Source organism: Mustela nivalis (assembly GCF_964662115.1).
Source record: "Mustela nivalis genome assembly, chromosome: 1".
Taxonomy (NCBI): domain Eukaryota; kingdom Metazoa; phylum Chordata; class Mammalia; order Carnivora; family Mustelidae; genus Mustela; species Mustela nivalis.
Window position 1 is genome coordinate 78,882,741 of NC_139020.1, and position 22,245 is coordinate 78,904,985.

At 42.5% G+C, this 22,245-nt stretch overlaps 1 protein-coding gene across 9 annotated transcripts in view; it reads left to right on the forward strand.

The window, feature by feature from the left end:
• The window catches only part of PLCH1 (phospholipase C eta 1), a 91,064-nt gene that overhangs the window by 45,288 nt on the left and 23,531 nt on the right, over positions 1-22,245 (forward strand). For all 9 annotated transcript variants that reach the window (XM_082743244.1, XM_082743245.1, XM_082743237.1 and 6 more), the window contains exons 8-10: positions 4,398-4,569; positions 8,148-8,255; positions 17,294-17,455. In XM_082743244.1, the coding sequence (XP_082599370.1) occupies positions 4,398-4,569; positions 8,148-8,255; positions 17,294-17,455 (442 nt within the window). The remainder of the gene's footprint in view (positions 1-4,397; positions 4,570-8,147; positions 8,256-17,293; positions 17,456-22,245) is intronic.

Genomic DNA, 22,245 nt, shown 5'->3' on the forward strand with positions numbered 1-22,245 from the left:
GTCCTCTGGCTCTGTTTCCCTTTAGTAAGAGGTAACACTGTCTACCAGTGTCTTTAGCCAAAAACTGAGTCATTCTAGATTCAGCCAATTCTTGTCAATTCTACTTCCTAAATTATCTTTTGACTCCATTGCCTTCTCTCCGTTTTCATTTCCCTTTGGGTCATTCTCCACTCCAGTGCGATATTTTCCTTTCCGAAAACACAAGTATGCTGCTGTATGTCTTAAAGTCCTTCAGAAGCTCCCTGTGCTATGCAGTCATGTCTTCCAGGTCCTTCAGGACGTGGCCTCTTCTCTTTCTTCCAGGGTCTTCCATCATTGCTCTGCAGGGATTCTGCCTTTGTCTTCCCTTGGATTCCCGAGTGACCCCAGTTCTTTCCCAACTCCCTACCTCGATGTGCCTTTCTCTGCCCCGCACATTCTTCCATTCTTCCACCTGCCTAATCCTTATCCATCCTTCAAGAGGGATACTTGAAGGATGTTCAGTATCCTGAACATGTGTTCAGGTACTGTCCCTCTGTCAGACTTACTGAGATACCAGCTGATTTAAATGCTCCTTTCTCTGTTCTTAGCACCCTGAGCAGATTTCTGTTATATCTATATAGCACTCAATTGTAACTGTTAGCTTCCTGCCTTCTTTTGAGTCTTTAAGACCATGAGCTCATTGGAAATATGTCTTATTCATTCTTTCTGGCCTAGCAGGTGCCTGCAATATACCAGACAGCTAATAAATGATTTTTTTTTTTGGAATTAAACAAAATTACAATTCTGTAAAATTTAATTTTTTAAAAGTTAGTAGCCTTTGAAACTTTTAATATTTGGTCTTCTTATTTATTAACCAGGAGGCTAAAATGCTGTTGCAATGAGAGATGCATGCTGCCTGGCAGCTTTGGTTATTGGTATCAACTGACAGGTCTTTTCTACCCTCATTTTTGCTAGTTTCAGCAAAGTTGATGGAGTGGTTTTGCCATTGTTTTCTAAAATGTGAAGTTGGGTGTTTGACGGGGCTTACTTCAAGTTTGGGGCTATTTAGGAGAAAAGCACTTGAAAAGTTGATAATGCTTGTTTAGCACATTTTAAAAGTTCAGTCTTTCTTTTCTTTCTTAGGCCTTCTTTATACCCAGGTATCTCAGCCTTGGCACCACTGACATTTTGAACCAGATAATTCTTTGTTGTGGGAAACTGTCTTGTGCACTGTAAAATGGTTACAGTGTCCTGACTTCTCCACACTAAATGTCAGTCACATCTCCCCCTCCCCCCAATATTGTGAGCACCAAAAATGTCTTCAGATGTTGACAGCTATTTTGGGAACAGTGAGTCACGGTCTCCCTTGTCCCCCATTGAGAAGTGCTGCTTTAACGTTGAGTATCATTAGACACAAATAGACTTTTTTATAAACAGGTTGGTAATTTAAAAATTCGTTATCAGAACACCTTGATGTGATTGCATAGATAATCTCTTGCTAGTTTGTTGTTGTTTTTCTTTCTAACACTCTGGGATAAAGTCCATGTGGACACAAGAACAAATAGATCGGAATAAGGTAGCCCACTCTGGTTACAAAGGTTCATCTCTTCTATTATCTTTGGCATCAGGTTTTTCTAATGAGGAAAGGATGTAATTTCAGGAGGTTACAGGCCCTCCTGTGAAGCGTGTGTTGCCATTCAAGCCCAGAAGTAAAATTTTTTTTCTCTACATGGATATATTAGCCAATTTAAATATTAGCTATATACTCTGGAAAATATATATGGTCTATTACTTCAGAAGATACATGACAGAAAAGAAGTAGAAAAAAACCGGCAAGCTAAATTTGAAATAATTTCTTACTCTGAAGAAAAAATGTCAGAAGAAGAGTAAGAGCAGAGATCAGTCCGGGTTCCCTTTCTGCCTTGGCCACCAACTCCAGAGGCTGTCTTTGGCAATCAGTGTACTTGGGTTTCATGTTCTCTGCACAGGAACCTGAGGACTGGGGGAGAGTGAATGCTTGCTTCTTCTGAAAGTAAATACTAGTATATAATTCTATACAAATGATTTTCAGTTGTTTGGCATAGGCTGCTATAAATCGTGAAATTCCATTATGCTATTTTATCCTCCATAGTGATTTTCAAGCCAGGGGCTGATAATATATTTTTAAATATCTGTACTTAGTGGTCTATTAGATGTCTTTAGACATTTTAAAAAATGGAATCTAAGTTTTTATCCTGAAGTTTATTTTTTTTAATTTGAGTGTAGTTGATGCACAATGTTACATTAGTTTTAGGTGTACAACATAGTGATTTGACAAGTTGACACATATACTGTGCTCCCCACAATATAGCTACCTTTACCATACAATGTTATTACAATACCATGGACTGTGTGCCCTCTGCTGTACCTTTTATTCCCATGACTTATTCATTCCATAACTGGAAACCCATACCTCCTGCTGCCCTTTGCCCAGTTTGCCCAGCCCCTCCTCCCCCTCCCCTTTGGCAACCATTAGTTTATTCTCTGTATTATAGTGCTGATCCTGCTTTTTGTTTGTTTATTCATTTGTTTTCTTCTTAGATTCCACATATGAGTGAAATCATATGACATTTGTCCTTCTCAGTCTTATTTCATTTAGCTTAATACCCTCTAGATCCATCTGTGTTGTTGCAAATGGCACAACCTACTCCTTTTTTATGGCTGCATAATATTTGTGTGTGTGTGTGTGTGTATGTGTGTGTGTGCATGTACACACCACATCTTCCTTACCCATTTGCTAACAATGCAATGGATACTTAACTTGCTTCTGTATCTTGGCATTGTAAATAATGCTCCAATAAACATAAGGGTTTGTGTCATTTTGAATTAATGTTTTTGGGTTTTTTGGGGGGTAAAGACCCAGTAGTGGAATTATTGGATCATATGGTATTTCTATTTTTAACTTTTTGAGGAACCTTTGTACTGTTTTCCATAGTAGCTGCACCAGTTTGCATTCCCACCAATAGCACAGGAGGGTTTCTTTTTCTTCACATCTTCACCAATGCTTGTTTTGTCTTGGGTGTTTGGTTTTACCCATTCTGGCAGGTGTAAGGTGATGTGTCCTGTGGTTTTGATTTGCGTTTCCCTGATAGTGATGTTGAGCATCTTTCTATGTGTCTGTTGACCAACTGTATATCTTTTGGAAAAATGTCTATTCAGGTCCTTTGTCCATTTTTTAGTTGGATTTTTTGGAGGACTCTTGGTGTTGAGTTGTATGGGTTCTTTATATTTTTTACATATTAACCCCTTTTTGGATATATCACTTGCAAATCCCTTCTCCCTTTTAGTAGAATGCCTTTTGTTTTGTTGATGATTTCCTTCTCTGTGGAAAATATTTAAATTTCATGTAGTCCCAATAGTTTATTTTTGGTTTTATTTCCCTTGCCTCGGGAGACATATCTAGAAAAATGTTGGTACAAGTGATGTCAGAAAAATTACTGCCTGTTCTCTCTTCTAGGATTTTTGTGGTGTGAGGTCTCACACTTTAGTCTTTAATCCATTTTGAGTTTATTTTTGAGGATGGTATAAGAAAGAGGTCAAGTTACATTCTTTTGCATTAGCTGTCCAGTTTACCCAACGCCATTAATTGAAGAGATTGTCTTTCCCCATTATATATTTTTGCCTCCTTTAGATTTTTGAATAAAAAGACAAAATTACAATATATGAGTTTTCTTTCTTTAGGCTTATCTCTCTTAAAATTGCCTCTTTTTTTTTAAAGAGACATAATGAATGAAACATTTTTTTAAATGCAAAATATTAAATGAGGTCGTCCCACATGGTTGATATTTTGTTCAGCCATTATGCCTAGCAAAACAATTTTGGTCAGCAGAGTTTCTTAAAAAATGCTTTCTGGGGTGCCTGGGTGCTCAGTGGGTTAAAGCCTCTACCTTTGGCTTAGGTCATGATCCCAGGGTCCTGGGATCAAGCCCCACATCGGGCTCTCTGCTCAGCAGGGAGCCTGCTTCCTCTTCTCTCTCTCTTTCTCTCTGCCTGTCTATCTGCCTGCTTGTGATCTGTCAAATAAAAAAATAAATAAAATCTTTTTTTTAAAAAAAATGCATCTTTCATGGGACACCTACGTGGCTCAGTCAGTTAGGTGTCTGCCTTCTGCTCAGGTCATGAGTCCTGGGGTTGAGCCCTGCACTGGTCTCCTTGCTCAATGGGCAGCCTGTGTTTCCCTCTGCCTGCCGCTCCCCTACTTGTTCTCTCTCTCTCCCAAATAAATAAATAAGATCTTAAAAAAAAATGCATCTTCCATCTTTCTCATTTTAATCATCATAGCTCTCCCAAATACTGCCACCAGGATTGTAAGGACATAATGAATACAGAATGATATTCAAACAGCCCTGTGAGTTGCCTGTATGTGATGCCTTTAGAATCTGTTGCTGTCCTCTTAGGTTCCCAGTCATACTGTCCATTGAGAATCACTGCAGTGTCCAGCAGCAGAGGAAGATTGCTCAGTACCTGAAAGGAATATTTGGAGACAAACTGGACCTGTCATCTGTAGACACAGGAGAGACCAAGCAACTCCCAAGCCCTCAAAGTTTGAAAGGCAAAATCCTAGTGAAGGTAATTACCCCAAGGGATGCAGTCAAAGGCATTAATGACCAACGAAGCCCTCCCTCCCTTAAGGACTAAAAACTCATTTATCAAGAGAACAATAGAGTCAATCCATGAAGAGTCATCTAGGTTTATGGATGCATCTTGTTCCGCTTTATTAATAGTTATACCTACAGAAAGAGCTTGTTATTGACTGATCACATCTTCTGGGATTTGTTTTTGTGACGTGAAAAGATCAATACTGTAAGCCAAATGTTTACTATTTTAGCCGGTAGTAATTGACCGTGGTGTATGTGTGGGTGCAGGGGTACAGAGGAAGAGGAGGCTCTTTGTGTCCATATCTGAAAGCACTTCTTTCAGATTCTTCTCTCGCACTTCAAGGTCCGATAACTGTCTGTCAAAAAAAAAGAAAAGAAAAGAAAGAATGAGCAGACAAACAATAGTCTTTACGGTTGATCAGCCGTGGTTAGGTAAGTGAGAAGAGCTTGCTTTCCGGAGAGCATGGGCACAGACATAATGCCCCACAGGACTTGTGTGTACGTGAAGGAGCAGTAGGTGAATAGAATGACATTTCATGAACAGGTTTTTCTGAGGGAAGAAATTTACTACCTGCAATGAATATTATTAATACACAGAATAGCCAGAAAAAAATAGTTAATTTGAGATCTCACATGGGTGACTTTGCGATTTTACGTAATTCCAGTTAACTTTGTGTGTTTGGACGAAGTCCATCTTGGGTAGTCATGTTATTTTAAGACTAAAGGTCTAAGGAAGAGCGGCAGGATATTAATATTCAAATGGGGTTACATTTTACTTAAAAGAAATGTGTACCAAAAAAACCAAGTATCACAAAGGAGGCAGAAGAAAGTCAAACAGTGTAATTTCCTAGGACTACTTTAACAGGGGCTCTGAGGGAGGGCAGCAAATGGGAAAGATGCAGAGGATTTATCTTTGGAATTGGTCAAAACCTATTTTTCTGTCAGTGAAATGAGAACTAGAGACTGAATCCGGCAAAGAGTTATCGTCGGGCATTGGTATGTGTGAAAGCATTTTGAATAAAGGCTTCAAATACTGTAAGGGATAACAGTAAGGTCAGTTTTCCTGAAGTCTTGCTAAAACAAACTCTTATGTGGTAAACATTGATTGCTGGGCTGAAAAGCTAAATGTTACCTTAATAGCTTCGTGAATGTGTCCGTGTTTCCTGTACTCTTGAGGTTAAATGCAGAGTAAGTCCATTTGGTTGAAATACTTCCCTTTTGGACAGTGGAATCTAAGGTAGCTATTTGGTATGAATTGAGTCCCTTTTATATAACTGGACTTCGCACCATGCGTCATAGAATGTCTTAGGGCTTATGGGCACCAGGGGATCTTGGGCACTCATTGGGAGGAGTGGCCTCGGCACGGATTGCGAGCATTTCAAGACATTTAAGGTTCATTTGCTAGTAGCGACATTCTTCAGACTTTAAGGAGATCTCCCAGATCTATGGACCAATGCATTTCCATTCGAAGCAAAAACAAAGGAACTGATTTTCCTACATTCCTTTGGTCCAAAGGCAACATTTTAGTGGCTCCTTATAACTTTAGAGGTTGACAAGTTGTTTATTATTAAAATAATAATACACATATTTTCCAACCATATATAGACACACCAATCTCCTGAAAAGCAAATAAAAAGTGGCTTTTGAGCAAAAATAATAGCAAACTTTGTCATTTTCCATAGATTCTTTTTGCTGAAAGAAACTGTAACTATTGGTCCAAGCCTCTTACTTTTTACAGTCGCCAGTCAGAGTCATTACCACATTCCCTGGGTCATGCAGCTTGGAGCTGAGCGGCAGCGATGGTTCTAGTGTCATAATATTTCTGCGTGTCATGGACCGGTTAAACTAATTCTTGGTAATTCCTATGTGCAACAGACTGTAAATCAGAAAGAGACCCCCTAAAAGACACCGGAGCATTTTTTGTTTCTATCAGTTGGATCACAACTACGTTCCTTGAGTCATATCAAGTTCTGCCTTACGTTATTCTGTAATTTCCCTTGGCTGTAACTGTTGATAAGAACCATTAAGAGACACCGTTCTCTTGCATTGCTTTTCTTCCTATCTGCCTGGATAAATTATCTTTTGAGAACCAGAAATGTGCAAGAGTTGGTGAAAAACGTGGCCTTGTGTCTTTTAATTCAGTTTAAATGGATGGAGAATTAGGGCTTCTATGGAGGCTCGGAGCAGGCAGCTTTCTCTCTTTGTTCCCTCACCCACCACAGCTAAAGCCCGGTGTGGCTATCCTGTCAGCTCAATGCTGTGTGCGCACCACGGTTTTGCTTCCCTTTTGTGGTATCAGAACTGTTTCTGTCATTCAAGGATTGTTACTCCTTCCTTACAGATGTTACTTCTCATAGTTGTTAGCTCTGCTCTGCTTTACGTTTAAAAACTATGTTGGTTTTGTTCTAACGAAAGATGGAACTGCTGTCATTACATTTTAAATGTCTTGCATATAGGTCCATCTTGGCTGTCTGTCACTGTGCCCAAAACAGAGACTGTGAGTAAGTAGTTGGTGGTGAATGAATGCAGGAGGACATTAGCTTGATGTCTGTCTGTTCTTGAACATGTCTTGTTGCCGCTTAGTTGAGGACCTTTCCTCTGGTGCCGCTGTATTAGTACAGCGACTCTACAGTGCCCCCTCACATGGAGAAAAAATAAATTTTATAGAAGCCTTCCATATCAGAAAAGACTTAATATATAGACATAAATACTTTAATTCTGAGCTACTTTGTTATTAATGATACACGGGAGAAAGTGAAAAGGTATCCTGCCCATTTACTTAGAATTAGAGGTGTGTGTATATCCATGTATCTGCATCTGTCTATCTCTAAACATGTTCGTGTGAAAAAGAAAGCATGTAGTTTTCACTTTGCAGATAGCACGTACAAATAAGGAGAGTAATATATATCAGTACAAAGGAAAATTAAATCTCACTCTTTTAATCCTATAAACAACCCTCTATAAGTTGAAGAAAATAAAGAAGAAACACTTAAAAATCCAAACCCCATGAGTTTGGAGTCTTCATGTAGATCTTGATTTCATTATGTAAACAATGTAATAAGCTTTGAAACTACGATTGTGTTAAGGACCCAGGGTCAGTAGCTTTGGGTGTCAGGGAAGGTACAGGAAATAGGGACAGAGAGTTCCTGCAAACTTGACTATGCTGGAGATCCTGTGCAGGGAGGGAGGGGGGCAAGGGGAAAATCCAGCATGCTGAAGAAGCCAGTGGTGGTGTGGAGCGCGGGAATACTAAAAGTCACTGGGGTTTGAGTTGAGACAACATCAGCCTGGACAGCAGTCTGGGATGATATTTAGAAATTTATCATTATTTGGCTGCCAGGCATCTGAACGTCTTTCTATCCTCCTCCATCCCTGTGTGTTAAGGAATCCCCTCTTAGTGGCCAAAAATGCTTGACATTAGCATCCATACGTTCTTGGAACTAGGGTGTAGACACATGATCTAGATGCTTCCAGCCAGGTGAACCTGCCCCAGACAGCACATATCTACTCTATCGTCATTTTCAAGCTGGGTGTGTTGCTCCATTTCAGGGCAAGAAGTTGCCTTATCATCTCGGGGATGATGCAGAGGAGGGGGAAGTTTCTGACGAAGACAGCGCAGATGAAATTGAAGATGAATGCAAGTTCAAGCTCCATTATGTGAGTTACAGATGTAATTGCACTTTTCCCCCTCGATGTGTTGGGGTAAAAATTGCTGCCATGTTGGAATCCTCACACTGTGGTGGCTGTGGTGCAAAAGGGCTATTTTGTGAAAGTTACTTCGTTTTTGGGCATATAGATGCTCAGATGCTCACTGACTCAAGGATTTTTGTGTCTTCGAGTTGGAAGGAATGCCCATGATTCACCTGCCTGACCCTCCCTCTAGGGACAAATCCTCTACTGTTACAACTTTGTCGAAACTCAAATTGCTGTTGGAAATGTCATGGTCTTTGATGAAATAAACTGGCTTTAGCCTTCTCTCTGCTTCCTCATGCTAGCAGCGCCATTATGCTACTTGTCAAGGCAGGCTTGCAGGACCCAGCTGTACATGTCTGCTTCTCTAGGGATGCCCATCCTTCCCCTAAGAAAATGTACTTTGGATCAGAGGATTTCCAAGCTCTTCCAGAAATGGGACTCTTGGCTGAATCTTTAATTTACCTCATTTTAGATAAAGTTGCATAGGACCTATGTGATGCTTCAGAACACTGTCCTAGATCAAGGAGCTGCCTTCCTATAAAAGCATGATTTAGCCAGATAATCTAAAGCAAAGGCAAACCCAGAGGAAATGCCTTCATGGTGGAGGGGGGTGTTTTGGATTTCATGCCCCTCCCCCACCTCTACAACTCATGATCGTCAGGATCACCCGACAGCCTGAGAGTAGCACCCCTTCACGTTAGTTTGTTACAGGGTTTGCAATTTCATTCTGTGGAAAAGTGGTATTCCTCTAGAGATCAGGACTTATTCTTCCCTCTTAAAAAAACGTAGAAATTTTGTACAAAATCTCCTAATTTGCATCATTGCCCTGAATTCGTTTATTACATTGCTAAGAACAGTCCATTCTCTTTGAAATAGTAGTAACTAATATCGCTTCCTGTAGTTATCAAAGGGAGCCAGCATGATTACAAAGTGGGCATAGGTAGAATGACAGCCGACCTCTCGGTGGACACTTTTTTCTTGGCTTTGATGTACTTTAGAAGGGATGAAGTGGGAAATACTCAGCTTGAATTGAAAAGGAATAGTTACCATCTATATTCATCTGTTGTCTTTTAATAGTTTATATTAGCTCAGTGAAATACCACTAATAAGGCTATGGTTGCAAGAAATTAAATATATTTACACAAGCGAAATTGTTAAGATATTAAATGGTTTATTTTTTACCCTTCCAGATATTTACTCTTTTTGTTATTCCTATATGCAATTATGGATAATGCAGCTCTGTTTTTTTAAGCATTAGTTTGTAAACCAAATTTTTGTCTCTGATCTTCATTATCTTTGCATCTTTTTTTTTTTTCAAGATTTTATTTATTTATTTGACAGAGAGAAAGAGCGCATGTGCAAGTAGGGGGAGCAACAGGCAGAGGGAGAGGGAGAAGCAGGCTCCCCACAGAGAAGGGAGCCCAATGCAGGGCTCAACTCCAGGATCCTGGAATCATGACCTGAGCCGAAGACAGCCGTTTAACCAACTGAGCCACCCAGGCGCCCCTATCTTTGCATCTTATTTCCAAAATCTCTTGATTGCCAGCATCAGAGTAGTCTGTTATTTGAAAGCAGGGAACAGAGAGGCTTGACTAAGTTATATAGTTAGGGAATGCTGTTTTTAGGGGAATTGAGTAGTGGGAATTTAGGTACTATCACAACGTAGTCATTTATTGCTCTGAGTAAAACCCAAGTTCAAGTTTCTAAAAACACCCAGTTATGTAATTTTTCTTCTGATATCAGTGAGCTCCTAAATTTTCATGTTAAGTATCTATAATTATAAAGGAGAGTTGGCTGTGGTTTTATGGAAACAAATCACCCACTTCACCTGTGAAAATACCCAGCTGCTTCCTCGCATCTTCAAAGCCTTTTAGTTGTTTTCTAGGAAGCCACACAGGTAGAGAGTTCAGAACACGATTATGTAAAGATAGATAGGATCTTTCATTTGGATTCTTTGATTTAGGCTTTCATAAAAGCAAAGAGACCTGAACTGTAAAGTTTTACAGGCATCTCTTTGTTAGACTCTAGGAGAGAATATACCTAAAGGAACAAATATCCTACTGGAAATATATATATATATATATATATAATAAAGTTTATACTTTACTTTTTCGAATCCTTTTCTCCTATTTTTGAGCTCTTCTGAGAAAAGGCAATGCTTGTGTTTAAGAAAGCCAAAGTTTTTTTCTGTAATCAGTCAGTTTATAGTCTTATTGTCAGCTCAGGGCTCCAATGCCTTATCTGAGTGTGGAATGTAAATTGCTTGATCACATTTTTGCAAAAGAGGATGTACTGTGCATACCTTATGTGAAGCCAATAAGTACCATAGAGGAGTTCTTAACCTCAGTTTTAAGTTAACAGAATGTGGTTAGATTTACAAATTATGTCTGCATTATTGCAGTAAATAAACATTTTATGTTAGCATTCATGAACACCAGATCACTAACTCTCAAGAGGCTTACACAAGATCACAGACAGGTTCAGCACATTTTTCCTGAGCATCTTTTGGAAATACAGCCCTCATGTTGTAGGTGTTGGGCACCTGTCAGTAAACAAAACACAAAAATCTTTGCCTTCGTGAAGTTTGCACACTAATGGGAGAAGAGAAGGATAAATCTGTGTAAGTACTAGGGAATGATAAGTGCTGAAGGGAAAAAAAGGACAGAGAGGGGACCACAATTGGTTAAGTGACGGACTCTTGATTTTGGCTCAGGTCATGATCTCAGGGCCCTGGGATTTAGCCTCAGGTGGGCTTTGAGCTCAGTGAGGAGTCTGCTTAAGAATTCTCTCCCTCTCTCTCTCTGCCCCTCCCTCCACTTGTACCCATGTGCACCCTTTCTCTCTAAAATAAAAATAAATGAATCTTTATAGAAGGGAGGGAAGAAGTGTAGAAAGTGTGTATGTGTGTGGTGTGGGCACGCGTGTGTGGGGACACATATATGTACCATGTGAAGAGTTTATGAAACTTTAGATACCATGGCCAAGAATGGTCTCATGGAGAAGATAATGTAAGAGCAAATACCTGAAAGTAGTGAAGGGTTAGCCATGTGGCTGTCTGGGGAAGAGCATTCTAGGCAGAGGCCACAGCAAGTGCAAAGCTCAGAAGCAGGTCTTGAGGTTCCCCTGCATTACCTGCATTATTCTGCTTCCATTAGAAGCAGAATGGGAGGCAGGACCCTCACATGGGGTTTCTTATCCCTCCTGGTCTGCTGTTACTTCTTAAATCGTTTTTTTTTTTTTTTTTTTTAAGTTTTATTTATTTATTTGAGAGAGAGAAAGAGAGAGGGAGGGAGGGAGAGAGAATCTGAAGGACTGTGTGCTGAGTGCAGAGCCTGAATCAGGGCTCGATCCCACGACTGGGAGACCACAACCTGAGCCAGAAACAAGAGTTGGAGGCTTGACCGACTGAGCCACCCAGGTGCCCCTGCTGTTACTTCTAACTAAGAGATTCAAACCACACTGAAAGTTTTTTGCTTGTGTAATAAATTCTCTCTGTTGTTGAATCAATTAAATCCTTTAAGCTTCTGCCTCATATGATTTTGAGGCATCAGCTGTAGAGACAATCTGGCCCATGATATATAAGGCCCATGGAAAAGCCACTGTGTTGTTCAGTGACTCAAGAATCACATGGCTCACATTAAAAAAACAAAACAAAACAAAACAAAACAAAACCCACAAAAAAACAAAAAACAAACACCCTAACACAAACACAAAAAATGAAATCTTGCCATTTGCAATGACATGGATGGAACTAGAGGGTATTATACTATGTGAAATAAGTCAATCAGAGAAAGACAATTATCATATGACCTCTCTGATATGAGGAATTTGAGAGGCAGGGGGTCGTGGAGGGTAGGGAGGGAAAAAAAATGAAACAAGAGGGGATTGGCAGGGAGATAAACCTTAAGAGACTCTTAATCTCAAGAAACAAACAGGGTTGCTGGAGGGGAGGGGTGGGAAGGATGGGGTGGCTGCGTGATGGACATTGGGGAGGGTATGTGCTATGGTGAGTGCTGTAATTGTGTAAGACTGATGCTTCACAGACCTGTACCCCTGAAGCAAATAATACATTATATGTTTTAAAAAACCAAAAAACAAAAAACAAAAAACACATGGCTCAAAGACACGAGGGACAGTTTCCTTTCAACCACAGTACAGTTATCTAACCGATTTGATTCAGTGAGGCCAACACGCCATTATTCATCTTTACGGGGTCCTCTAATGTCAGTGTGACTGACGGACTTTGCACCCCTGTATTTCGACTTCAGTGATTTTTTTCTTCTTCACTGAGTTATTCGCTGTCTTTGTTCTTGTGCTCTGTGAATCTATATTCAGCCAGCTTCTTAGGTACAAATATTAGCTCTCCACCTTGTACGTGACGCTTATCCCATAAACAGTAAGCCTTCCGACCAGTTTTATATGAGCCCTTATCCAGGAACACATAACAACTGTTTCACACCCTGTAAAGAACTAAGAACCATGCCTGACACATGATTTGTGCTCAATACATATTAGATATTGTTAGTAATAAGAATAGCAGAAGCAGCATGATTATTGCTGATGTGAGCCCGGAGCTGGTCCTTAAGCATTGCGTGTTCTCAGGGAGCTAAAGGAGCAGACAGGAGATAGTAGAGGACCAGGAGTACATGCACAGACTTGAGCCACTGAGAAGCTGGTTCCTTAGCCCAAGACCTTAAGATACCAGGCTTGGAAAGGCCCTCAAAACGGTGGCTTGTATATTATCCTTCCAGTCTCCAGATTTCAGCCTAGGGGCAGGGAAAGATGCATTTGGGGATGGTGAGCTCTTCCAGTGATTTGTTTAGTTTTGTTTTAAAGTAAAGGTCCTCCGCGTTGGCTGCACATTGGAATGACAGGGGAGCTTTCAAAAATCCCAACACCCAGGTCCCAGCCCAGAGATTCCCACATAATTGGTCTGGGGCGGGGTTTGGGATTTTGGAACACTCCCCAGTGGTTCCAGTGGGCTGCGGCAGTAGAATGCCACTGTTCGAGCAGCCCTGTTCCTGCCGTTTCCCAGGCTGGAGAGGTATAGCCCGGGTTCTGGCTCTCTGCTTTTCCAGTCATCCTCAGATTTCACTCTGGGGAAAAAAACAGGAATGTGTTTGTGTGAGTTACCTCTTTTGGGCGGACATTCCTAGATCACATTGACCTCTTAGAAATAGGAATTAGGAACCCCGAGGTCTTCTTGGGTGAAAACTACTCCCAACCATGTTAAAGGACTGCAAGGGCTGCTTCCTGCATACGCACCCCCACCCCGCAGCAACATCCTTCCACCGCTGGCTCAGGGAACAAAAGAGCAAGATGCGGCGGGCTTTCAGCCGTGGTCCCTTGCCGCAGCTGCACACTGGCCGACAGGCCTCAGGGTTAAGTGCTGTCTCAGCTTGCTTTCAGCCGCACTCCTGGGTTCCAGGACCAAAGGATAACACGCAAATGAAATCTCAGCCACGCATCTATTTGTTCTCCACGGCTGCTAATTTTCTCGTGCTGTACATCACAGAGAAGAGAAAGATCAACAGGCAGTAATATCATTCCTTCAGCAACACCGAGGGTTTGGAGGGTGTGAAGTGAATAACCAGAGCCTTTGTATGAAGCCGTCATTATTTCCCACCAGTCAGGCTTTGTGTGTGCAGCCTTGCTTTGCTGCCTGTGAATGTCCCTGGGCGTAGCGGCCACAGTTCATCTCCTCACCGTCTCTGACTTGTGTGACCCCGGGCCACGGAAGGGAACTGAGGTTTATCTGGGGCCCTCTCGGTGACCTGGGCATGGTGGGTGCTCTCACATGCCTTCCTTTATGGTTCTCCTGACGGATGTGGCCCCTGTCAGGACTCTGGGTCACTTGAGCCCGTGTGTTGGGAGACGGACGTCTAGAATTCTCTTCCTTCTGCACTTAAGTGAGACCTGCTCTTTCCCACAGAGGGATTGTGGGGATAGATTTCCCAGATGCCCTCTAGGTTGTCCAAACATAAGCCTGCTCATGCTTAATTTGACTCAAGAATTTATCTTTTTCTTTTTTTTTTTTAAAGATTTTATTTATTTGACAGACAGAGATTACAAGTAGGCAGAGAGACAGGCAGAGAGAGGAGGAAGCAGGCTCCCCGCTGAGCAGAGAGCCCGATGTGGGGCTCGATCCCAGGACCCCGGGATCATGACCTGAGCCGAAGGCAGAGGCTTTAACCCACTGAGCCACCCAGGCACCCCAAGAATTTATCTTTTTCTGTAACTACATTAGAAGGATGGCTGCGGCATTATATGAAGAAATAGACCAAGAATCTTGAACCGGAAGTCTTGGATTCAAGTCCCTATTCAGCCACTTCCTAGGCATGTGTGTTTGGAAAAGTTTTGAATCTTTCTGCCTCTGTATCATGACTGAATTTGGCTAACCCGAGTGGCTGCCTTCAAGGGTACTAGGCAGCTCAAATGAAGTATCATTATATGACTGTGTTTTGTAAAACCTTAGTGTGATTTACAGCTTTAGCTGCTTTTTCTATATTTCCCTGGGCTTTTTTCTCCACATGCATATGGTCACTGCTGCTTACTGCTACCTTTGTTTTCTCCACATTTTCCCTCCTGTTGGAATGCTGTCACTCTGCTCTCTGCGATATATTCAACTCTTATTCATTGTAGAACATTGATGTGTGTCCCCCAGAAGATATGTTCAAGCCCTACCCTCTGGTACGTAGGAATGTGACCTTCTTTGGAACAGGAGCCTCTAGATGTTATTAAGTTAGGGCTTGGAGAAGAGATCATCCTGGATTAATGAAGTGGGCCTTAAAAATCCAATGACGAGTAGTTTTCTTCCTAACAAAAGGAGACACAGCAGAAGCTGGGGACACGCAGAAGGAGGCCACATGAAGACAGAGGCAGAAACTGGAGTTAGGCTGACAAGCCAAGGAACGGGAGGAGCTCCCATAAATTGGAAGAAGCAAGGGAGCGTCTTTTCCTACAGGAGGGAGTCTAGATCTGCTGATGTGTTGATTTCATGCTTCAGGCCTCTCAGACCGCAAGGGAATACATTTCTGTTGTTTAAAGCGACCAGATTTGTGGTAACTTGTTACAGCAGCCACAGGAAATGAATGTACTCATCTTTTAAGGCTTGGCAAGGTTTTTGCTGCTCTTGGAAGTCTTTGCCACCTTCCCAAGGCTGGAGGAGGTGCCCCTCTTCTGTCTGGCTGTGATCTTCCTGGTGCGGTCACTTGCACCTGCTTGTGTAGTTGGCCGTTCGTGTGTCCGTCTTCTCTGTGATGCTGAGGGTTCTGTGACAGGGTGGTTGTGTTTTAGTCTTGTTTCTCTCCCGGCATACAGCAGGCAGCTCAGTTTGTTGTGTGCAAAATGAAGTTTGCTCTCCAACTCTCCTCTGTGTTAAATCCCTCCCCAGCACACTGGCCTAGGCTCTCGTGCTGGTGGTGGGAACCAGTGTGTCTGGCTTTTCCTCTCTAGGCCCCTGTCCTCTTTCTGCACAGGCTGCCAGGTTAATACTATTTCTAAAATACTATACTCAGACACTTAGCTACCCAGAGGCTCTCAGCAGCTCCCTACCTCTTGCCTTCATGTCCTTCTGCCATCTGGCCTTAGGGTACCTTTCCAACTTTATCAGCCAGTCCCCTCCTCCATGCGACTTGTGCTCTAGAAAACCTTTGCAGGAGCTATGGGTGACAGGGAAGCCCCTCTCCATAGCTCTTGCAGAACCCCAGGCCTTCCCCCTCTTCTTGGGGGACCTCTTGGTCACTGGGGCAGGAAGGCCGTGCTCCTTCTCAGGCAGGTGCATCGGCCATCCATGGTTCCTTGGACCTCTTTAGCATCTCTGCCATCCAGCAGGTCCACTCCATCTTTGCACCTCCTGCAAGACCTGAAGGCCTGCAATGAAGTGAGGTGCCTTGTTCATTGGATTTACCAAAGACATTCGTGCATGTGATTTTAATACCGGAAGTCAGCAACCTATTCCTGATGTATTTATTTCCCCCAGATTTCCCTTATGTCGTTTATATGGCTTTTCCTTTATCAGATTCTGTGAAAATAGAAGGCATTACCAGAAAACTGTCTGGCTCTAAATATAATGACCTCTTAGTAACGAATGTGTCAGTGGAAAACAGGCCTTAAACTTTTGGTGAGGAATGTAGGAGGAGGTCCTCGTGGAGGAGGACTGGTTTCCTACCCTGTGGCTGGGCTGGCCTCTGGCAGGTGGCTGAAGAACTAAGGATGAGTGTTGGATGTAGACAGATATGAAAGGAGCTGAGGAGCCTGGGGACGATGGGGTCGGGCAGAGCAGGGTGGCTGAAAAGCCATGCTAAGAAAGACGTCAAGGAAAACCCTGTCCCCGGATCACCTAAAAATTGCCTAAGTTGTCATTTGGACACGAGCATAACATTTGAAATTATTTGTGATCTTAAAGTCATTTTAATGATGAATCAGGGCACAGGTCAGTTGTGAGTTCCCTTTAATTATACTTTGGGATCAGAGGTAGGAAAGAACTTTTATCTCAGAATAGTCCTCGATTCCAGAGATTCCCATTGCATTCTTTTCCCCTCAGTAAAGGAGGTGATTTTTTTTTTTTTAATAGCATATTTTTTTTTTACCTCAAATTTACCTGTGCAGATACAGAAAACTTAGTTTTTAAGACTCTCCTTTACTTTCCCTCTATTAAAAGTGCAGTGTAGCATGATGGGAAGGATTGGATTCTGCCTCAGCTTCTTACTAGTTTCATAACCTTGAGCAACTTTGTTTCTCTGAGCATCAGTTTCCACGTCTCTGAAATGAAAATGATAAGACCTTGTAAGGTTCTCAAGGGTTGAATATAATCATAGTAATCTGTATTTGGGGGGGAATGTGTATGGAGGGGGGAGGACCAAAATGGCATATTGTGCTTAACTTCTTACAGGTAATTGAAAGCTAATCAAATTATAGAAGCAATGTTGGCTTGAACGAGGATTGTGTTCTCATTCTGTGTTTCTTAAGGGAAATAATTTTCATTGCTTAATTCTTTGCAGAATAATGGGACCACTGAGCATCAGGTGGAATCTTTCATAAGGAAAAAACTGGAGTCACTGTTAAAAGAATCCCAAATTCGAGACAAAGAAGATCCGGATAGTTTCACAGTGAGGGCTCTGCTAAAGGCCACGCATGAAGGCTTAAATGCACACCTGAAACAGGTACCCAGTTCCCTCTTGTTCTTGTCCTTCGATAGGAAAAAGGAAAGGACCTCATGCTCTGTTTCTGATCATTTGTCGTTGGTGAAATTCTCTAGTTTCTTCCATTTCTCTCCTATTGCTCAAGAAATGAAAATCTCCCATTGCAAAATGATGGGAGAAATTGTTGAAAGTAGATGGACAGAGGCAGAAGTCCCTCAAATATGTTTCACTGGGACCCTCAGGACAGTGGCTCACCTGTTCTGTGCCTGCTCAGCTGAGGGTCGAGTCCACCACGTGTGGCACCCCCCCCCTTTCCTCCCCAGCCTGTCGTCCTCCGTGCTGCTCTGACTGGACCTCCTGAGCATGTCTTCCATCCATCCGCTTCTCCTGGCCGTGGCTGGGTCCTCATCCAGGCCAACGCCAACTGTCACCTGGACCTTTCTTGCCCTCCTTCAATCTGACCTCCATTCTGAAATTAGCATGATGTTTTCAAAATGTAAATCTGATCAGGCCACTCTACTGCTGAAAATTGTGCAGTAGCTTCGTGTTATGAATGGGATAAATTATAAACTCTTTAACCAGGCTTTCAAGGACCTACATCATTGCATTCTTGTCTACCTCTCAGATCTTCTCCTTTTCCCTGTCACACTGCTTCCCACAGTTGTCCCACCAACCATGGCTGTCTGTACGTCATGGTCTTCCTCATATTCTTTTCCCTCTGCCCAGAACACTCCATTGCTACCTCTGCTCTTGCTAATGCCTACTTAGTCTTAAATTCCAGCCTCAGTCTGATGCCCCAGATGAGTCCTGCCTTGACCTGGGATTAGGTTAGTTATCTCTTTATATTGTCCATGGTAGCCTGTGACAGCTTCTCTTTTCTGAAGGTTTTTTTTTTTTTTTTTAACACATATGCAATAATTTGCTAAATATCTGACTTCTCAACTTGATTATAGATTCCTTGAAGACAAGAACCGTGCCAGTCTTAATAACCGTCATTTTTCTGACTTGTTATAGTGCCTGGGCCTTAGTACAACTTTCATAAGAGGTTGCTGAATGAACAAATGATTTGGGCTCCAGCTGAGATTTTAACTCTGCTTTCTAATAGAAGTATCAGAAATGGTTAAGGACAAAGGAGGGTGGGTTTATTGATATTAACTTTGCAGGGCAACAGGGGCATTTATTCTGGCCTAGAGGAGATCCAGGCAGTCACTGGCTCTAATAACTGACTTCCCTGGTACTGCCGCCTCTCCTCCAGGACTCAGGGATCCCCAGGCAGAAGGGGAACCACATGGGGTAACCACGCTTGAATCGAAGTGACAACTGAGCATTGGTGGTTACTTTCTAGAGTTTGTGCTGAGCTCTGGTTGCCCAGCTTCGCTCATACACCCACCCCTAACCTAATCACCGTGAGTACATGTCCTGCTGGAATGATAACTTGCCAAGGGTATAGGATAATATTGGCTTGTTAATCCCAGAGAATTTACCACTGGAAGTGGTGCCAAGGTCAGCCACTCTGATGCTGCACATTAGGCAGAAGGGAATGCAACTGAAATGTAGATTACAGTAGTAATACAGTAGTACTACCCTTACCATTGATCATACAATTCTGAATTTTCTAAAAGATTTTTATAAATAGAAACTGCTTCCTCTTCACCCTACCCTTCCAGCCACTTAGTTTTAACCACACGAATGTCTGTAAAATTGGTTAGCTCACTCGGTTAGCTCACCTTGATGTCTGCTTCTTATTCTTCGTGAACTCTCATTGGCTAACCTGGGCCAGTCACTTCCCCTGATGCTTCTGGAGAAGTCTCTGCTGCATCCTAGATCATTCCAATTGGACAGGCCATGGCAGGTCTTGCAGATTTGGGAGAAACAAACTAAACTCATCCTTCTTTTGCTATTCAGGGAAGAGATCCCAGTGACAATTACCTTCTCAGGTAAGATGGTAAGGGATTTCAAATTTCCAACATGTGCTGGAACAAAACTTATTCCCCTTTTTCTTATTTTTTACTTTCCATTCAATCTGGGTGACTACAAGAATGCATTAGACTTCTAAAGTGGAAACTGTGACTTTAATAAACTGGGCTATAAAGCATTAAGTTTTTTAAAAAAATTAATTATTTTTATTAACATATAATGTATTATTTGCCCCAGGGGTACAGGTCTGTGATTCATCAGTCTTACATACATCACAGCACTCACCATAGCACATACCCTCCCCAATGTCCCTCACCCAGCCACCCTATCCCTACCTCTACACCCCCAAGCAACCCTCAGTTTGTGAGTCTCCTATGGTTTGTCTCCCGATCCCATCTTATTTCATTTTCTCCTTCCTTACCCTCCAAACCCCCCCACCTGTCTCTCAAATTCCTCATATCAGTGAGATCATATGATAGTTGTCTTTCTCTGATTGACTTATATTGCTTAGCATAATACCCTCTAGTTCCACCCACATTGCTGCAAATGGCAAGATTTCATTTCTTTGATGGCTGCATAGTATTCCATTGTATGAGCATTGAGGTTTTTAAACACTGCTGTTAGTTTTTAAAATGTGGTTTTGGGCTCAGTGAGCAAGGACAAGTTACTGTTGAGATGAGTCCATCTGTGTTGGATACACATGCGTATTGAGAGCCATGGCTGAGGCTGGGCCGTGTGGTTCTGGGCAGTGCATCACCCCAGCTTCCTTCTTGCTGGATTGTCATCTAGCCATGCAATACTGCATTCTCCTTGTGCTCTTTTCCCCCTGGAAGGGATTGGAATAAAAGAAAAATGAAGTGCTCATCCTTTAGGCTCAAAGAACATAGTAGACACAAGAAAGATGCCTGTCCTTTGGAGTTCTTAAATCTCCTTATTCTTTTTTTTTTTTTTTTAAGATTTTATTTATTTATTTGACAGAGATCACAAGTAGGCAGAGAGAGAAGGGGAAGCAGGCTCCCCGCCAAGCAGAGAGCCCGATGTGGGGCTCGATCCCAGGACCCTGGGGACCATGACCTGAGCCGAAGGCAGAGGCTTAACCCACTGAGCCACGCAGGCGCCCCCCCCCCCCTTTTTTTTTAATTATCATAGCACTGGCCACTGTCTGGATGGCCATAATTATTCCCTAAGGGGACTTTTCCTGCTCCTGTGCTCTCCCACCCACTCCAATTTCTCATTTATCTCACGACTGTAGTCATATTTCAGAAACAGGCCTCTGGTAATGCCATTTTTCTTGTTTTTTTAAACCACTCAAAGTCTCCTCAGAGTGTGGAGGATAATGTCCACCTTCCAGGATATAGCCCATAGGACTTTTTCCCCAGGCCCTGGCCCCGGTGCTGACTTGTCCACCGATGCGCATGCGTACAAGTCCACCCCCACCCTACTTCCTTTGTCTCCTGGCAGGTGCCATGTTCTTAGCACTCGGCTTTTGTGTTTGCTCCTCCCTTGGCCACCATGCACTTCCTCCTTCTCATGTCACTTAGAAAAGGTCTACCCTTCTTCCGGCTTCAGCTTTTGCTTATCTCCGTGGAAGTCCTCCTTGATCCTCAGGTCTGGTAGGTGGCCTTCCCATGCCATCCTGCCATGCCCTGCACTTTCCCCATCAGAATCTCATTACAGTGTGTTACATTTGTGTCCACCCTTAGGTTACAAGCCCAGGGAGGACAGAGTCTGCATCTCTTTTGCTTGCTGTTCCCTTGTATACATGCCAAGTTCCTAGCACAGTGTCCGATCTGTGGACTCAATAAAAAAATGTGGTACTGATGCTCAGGGAGAGGTCATGTTGGAGATAGGTATTTGTGGGGATTACCCTTCTACATAAAGAGGTCATGTGAGATGGGAGAAGTTGGGGGAGAGCAAGCCAGAGAGACGATGATTTAGAGCTAGGTACCACCCCCACTTTATCATCACCTAGCTTTGTGACTTTGAGCATATTATCTAACTTCACTGTACTTCAGTGTTTCTTATTTGTAAAATGGGATTTTAACCCTACTTCTCTTTGAGGGTGGTTTATACTAAATGAGAATATATGTAATGCACTTAACATAATCTGTGGGGTGTAGGAGGTGCCTACAAAATAGCATGACCATGCACTTCACCTTGCACAGGACAGCCCTACTTCATACCTATTGTCCCAGTGTAATTGTTAAAAGTGCCTATTTCACTCTTAAAAGAGTTTGTTTTGGACAATAAATGACATGGTCCCCTGACTGGTAGGAGGGCTATTCGAAATAGAAAGGAACTCAGAGGTTAAGTGATCCATTCCTCTCCCATTTCACAGGTAACAAAACGGGTCAAGAGAAGGCAACTGATGGACAAAGGACATTTAGCTATTTGGTCTCAGAACTGGGTCTTCTAACTTAGAAAGCAGTGTTACTTCTATGACCATATCTGGCTATCTTCTTAGCTCCAGGGTATTTGAACAGTTAACATTCAGCTTCAGTAGATCTTCCAAGGCAGTCAATAGACATTAACCAGTCAAATGAAATTACCTTGTAAACCCCCTCCTACTCCTGCAGCATTTTCCGAACTGTCTCTTTCCCCAGTCAGTTCTTAACCTTATCCTCTTCCCACCCCCAATCACATTTTTGATTAGTCTCTATGGCTAGACATCAGTGCCTCCCTGCTTCTTCTCTGTTTAGCCAGAAGGCCCAGGAGGATGGGGCCTGCTGATCTCTCCTTATACTGTGTCCTTAGCCCTGAACCAGCTAATACATATTTTTAGGGATGACCATCGAGGAGGAGTCCAAACCCCTTTGGTGGTGTGGGCTTTCTTTCCCCTAATGAGAGATGGGCTTGGGTGAGGAGATCTCTAGCCTGGAAAACTAACCCATAGG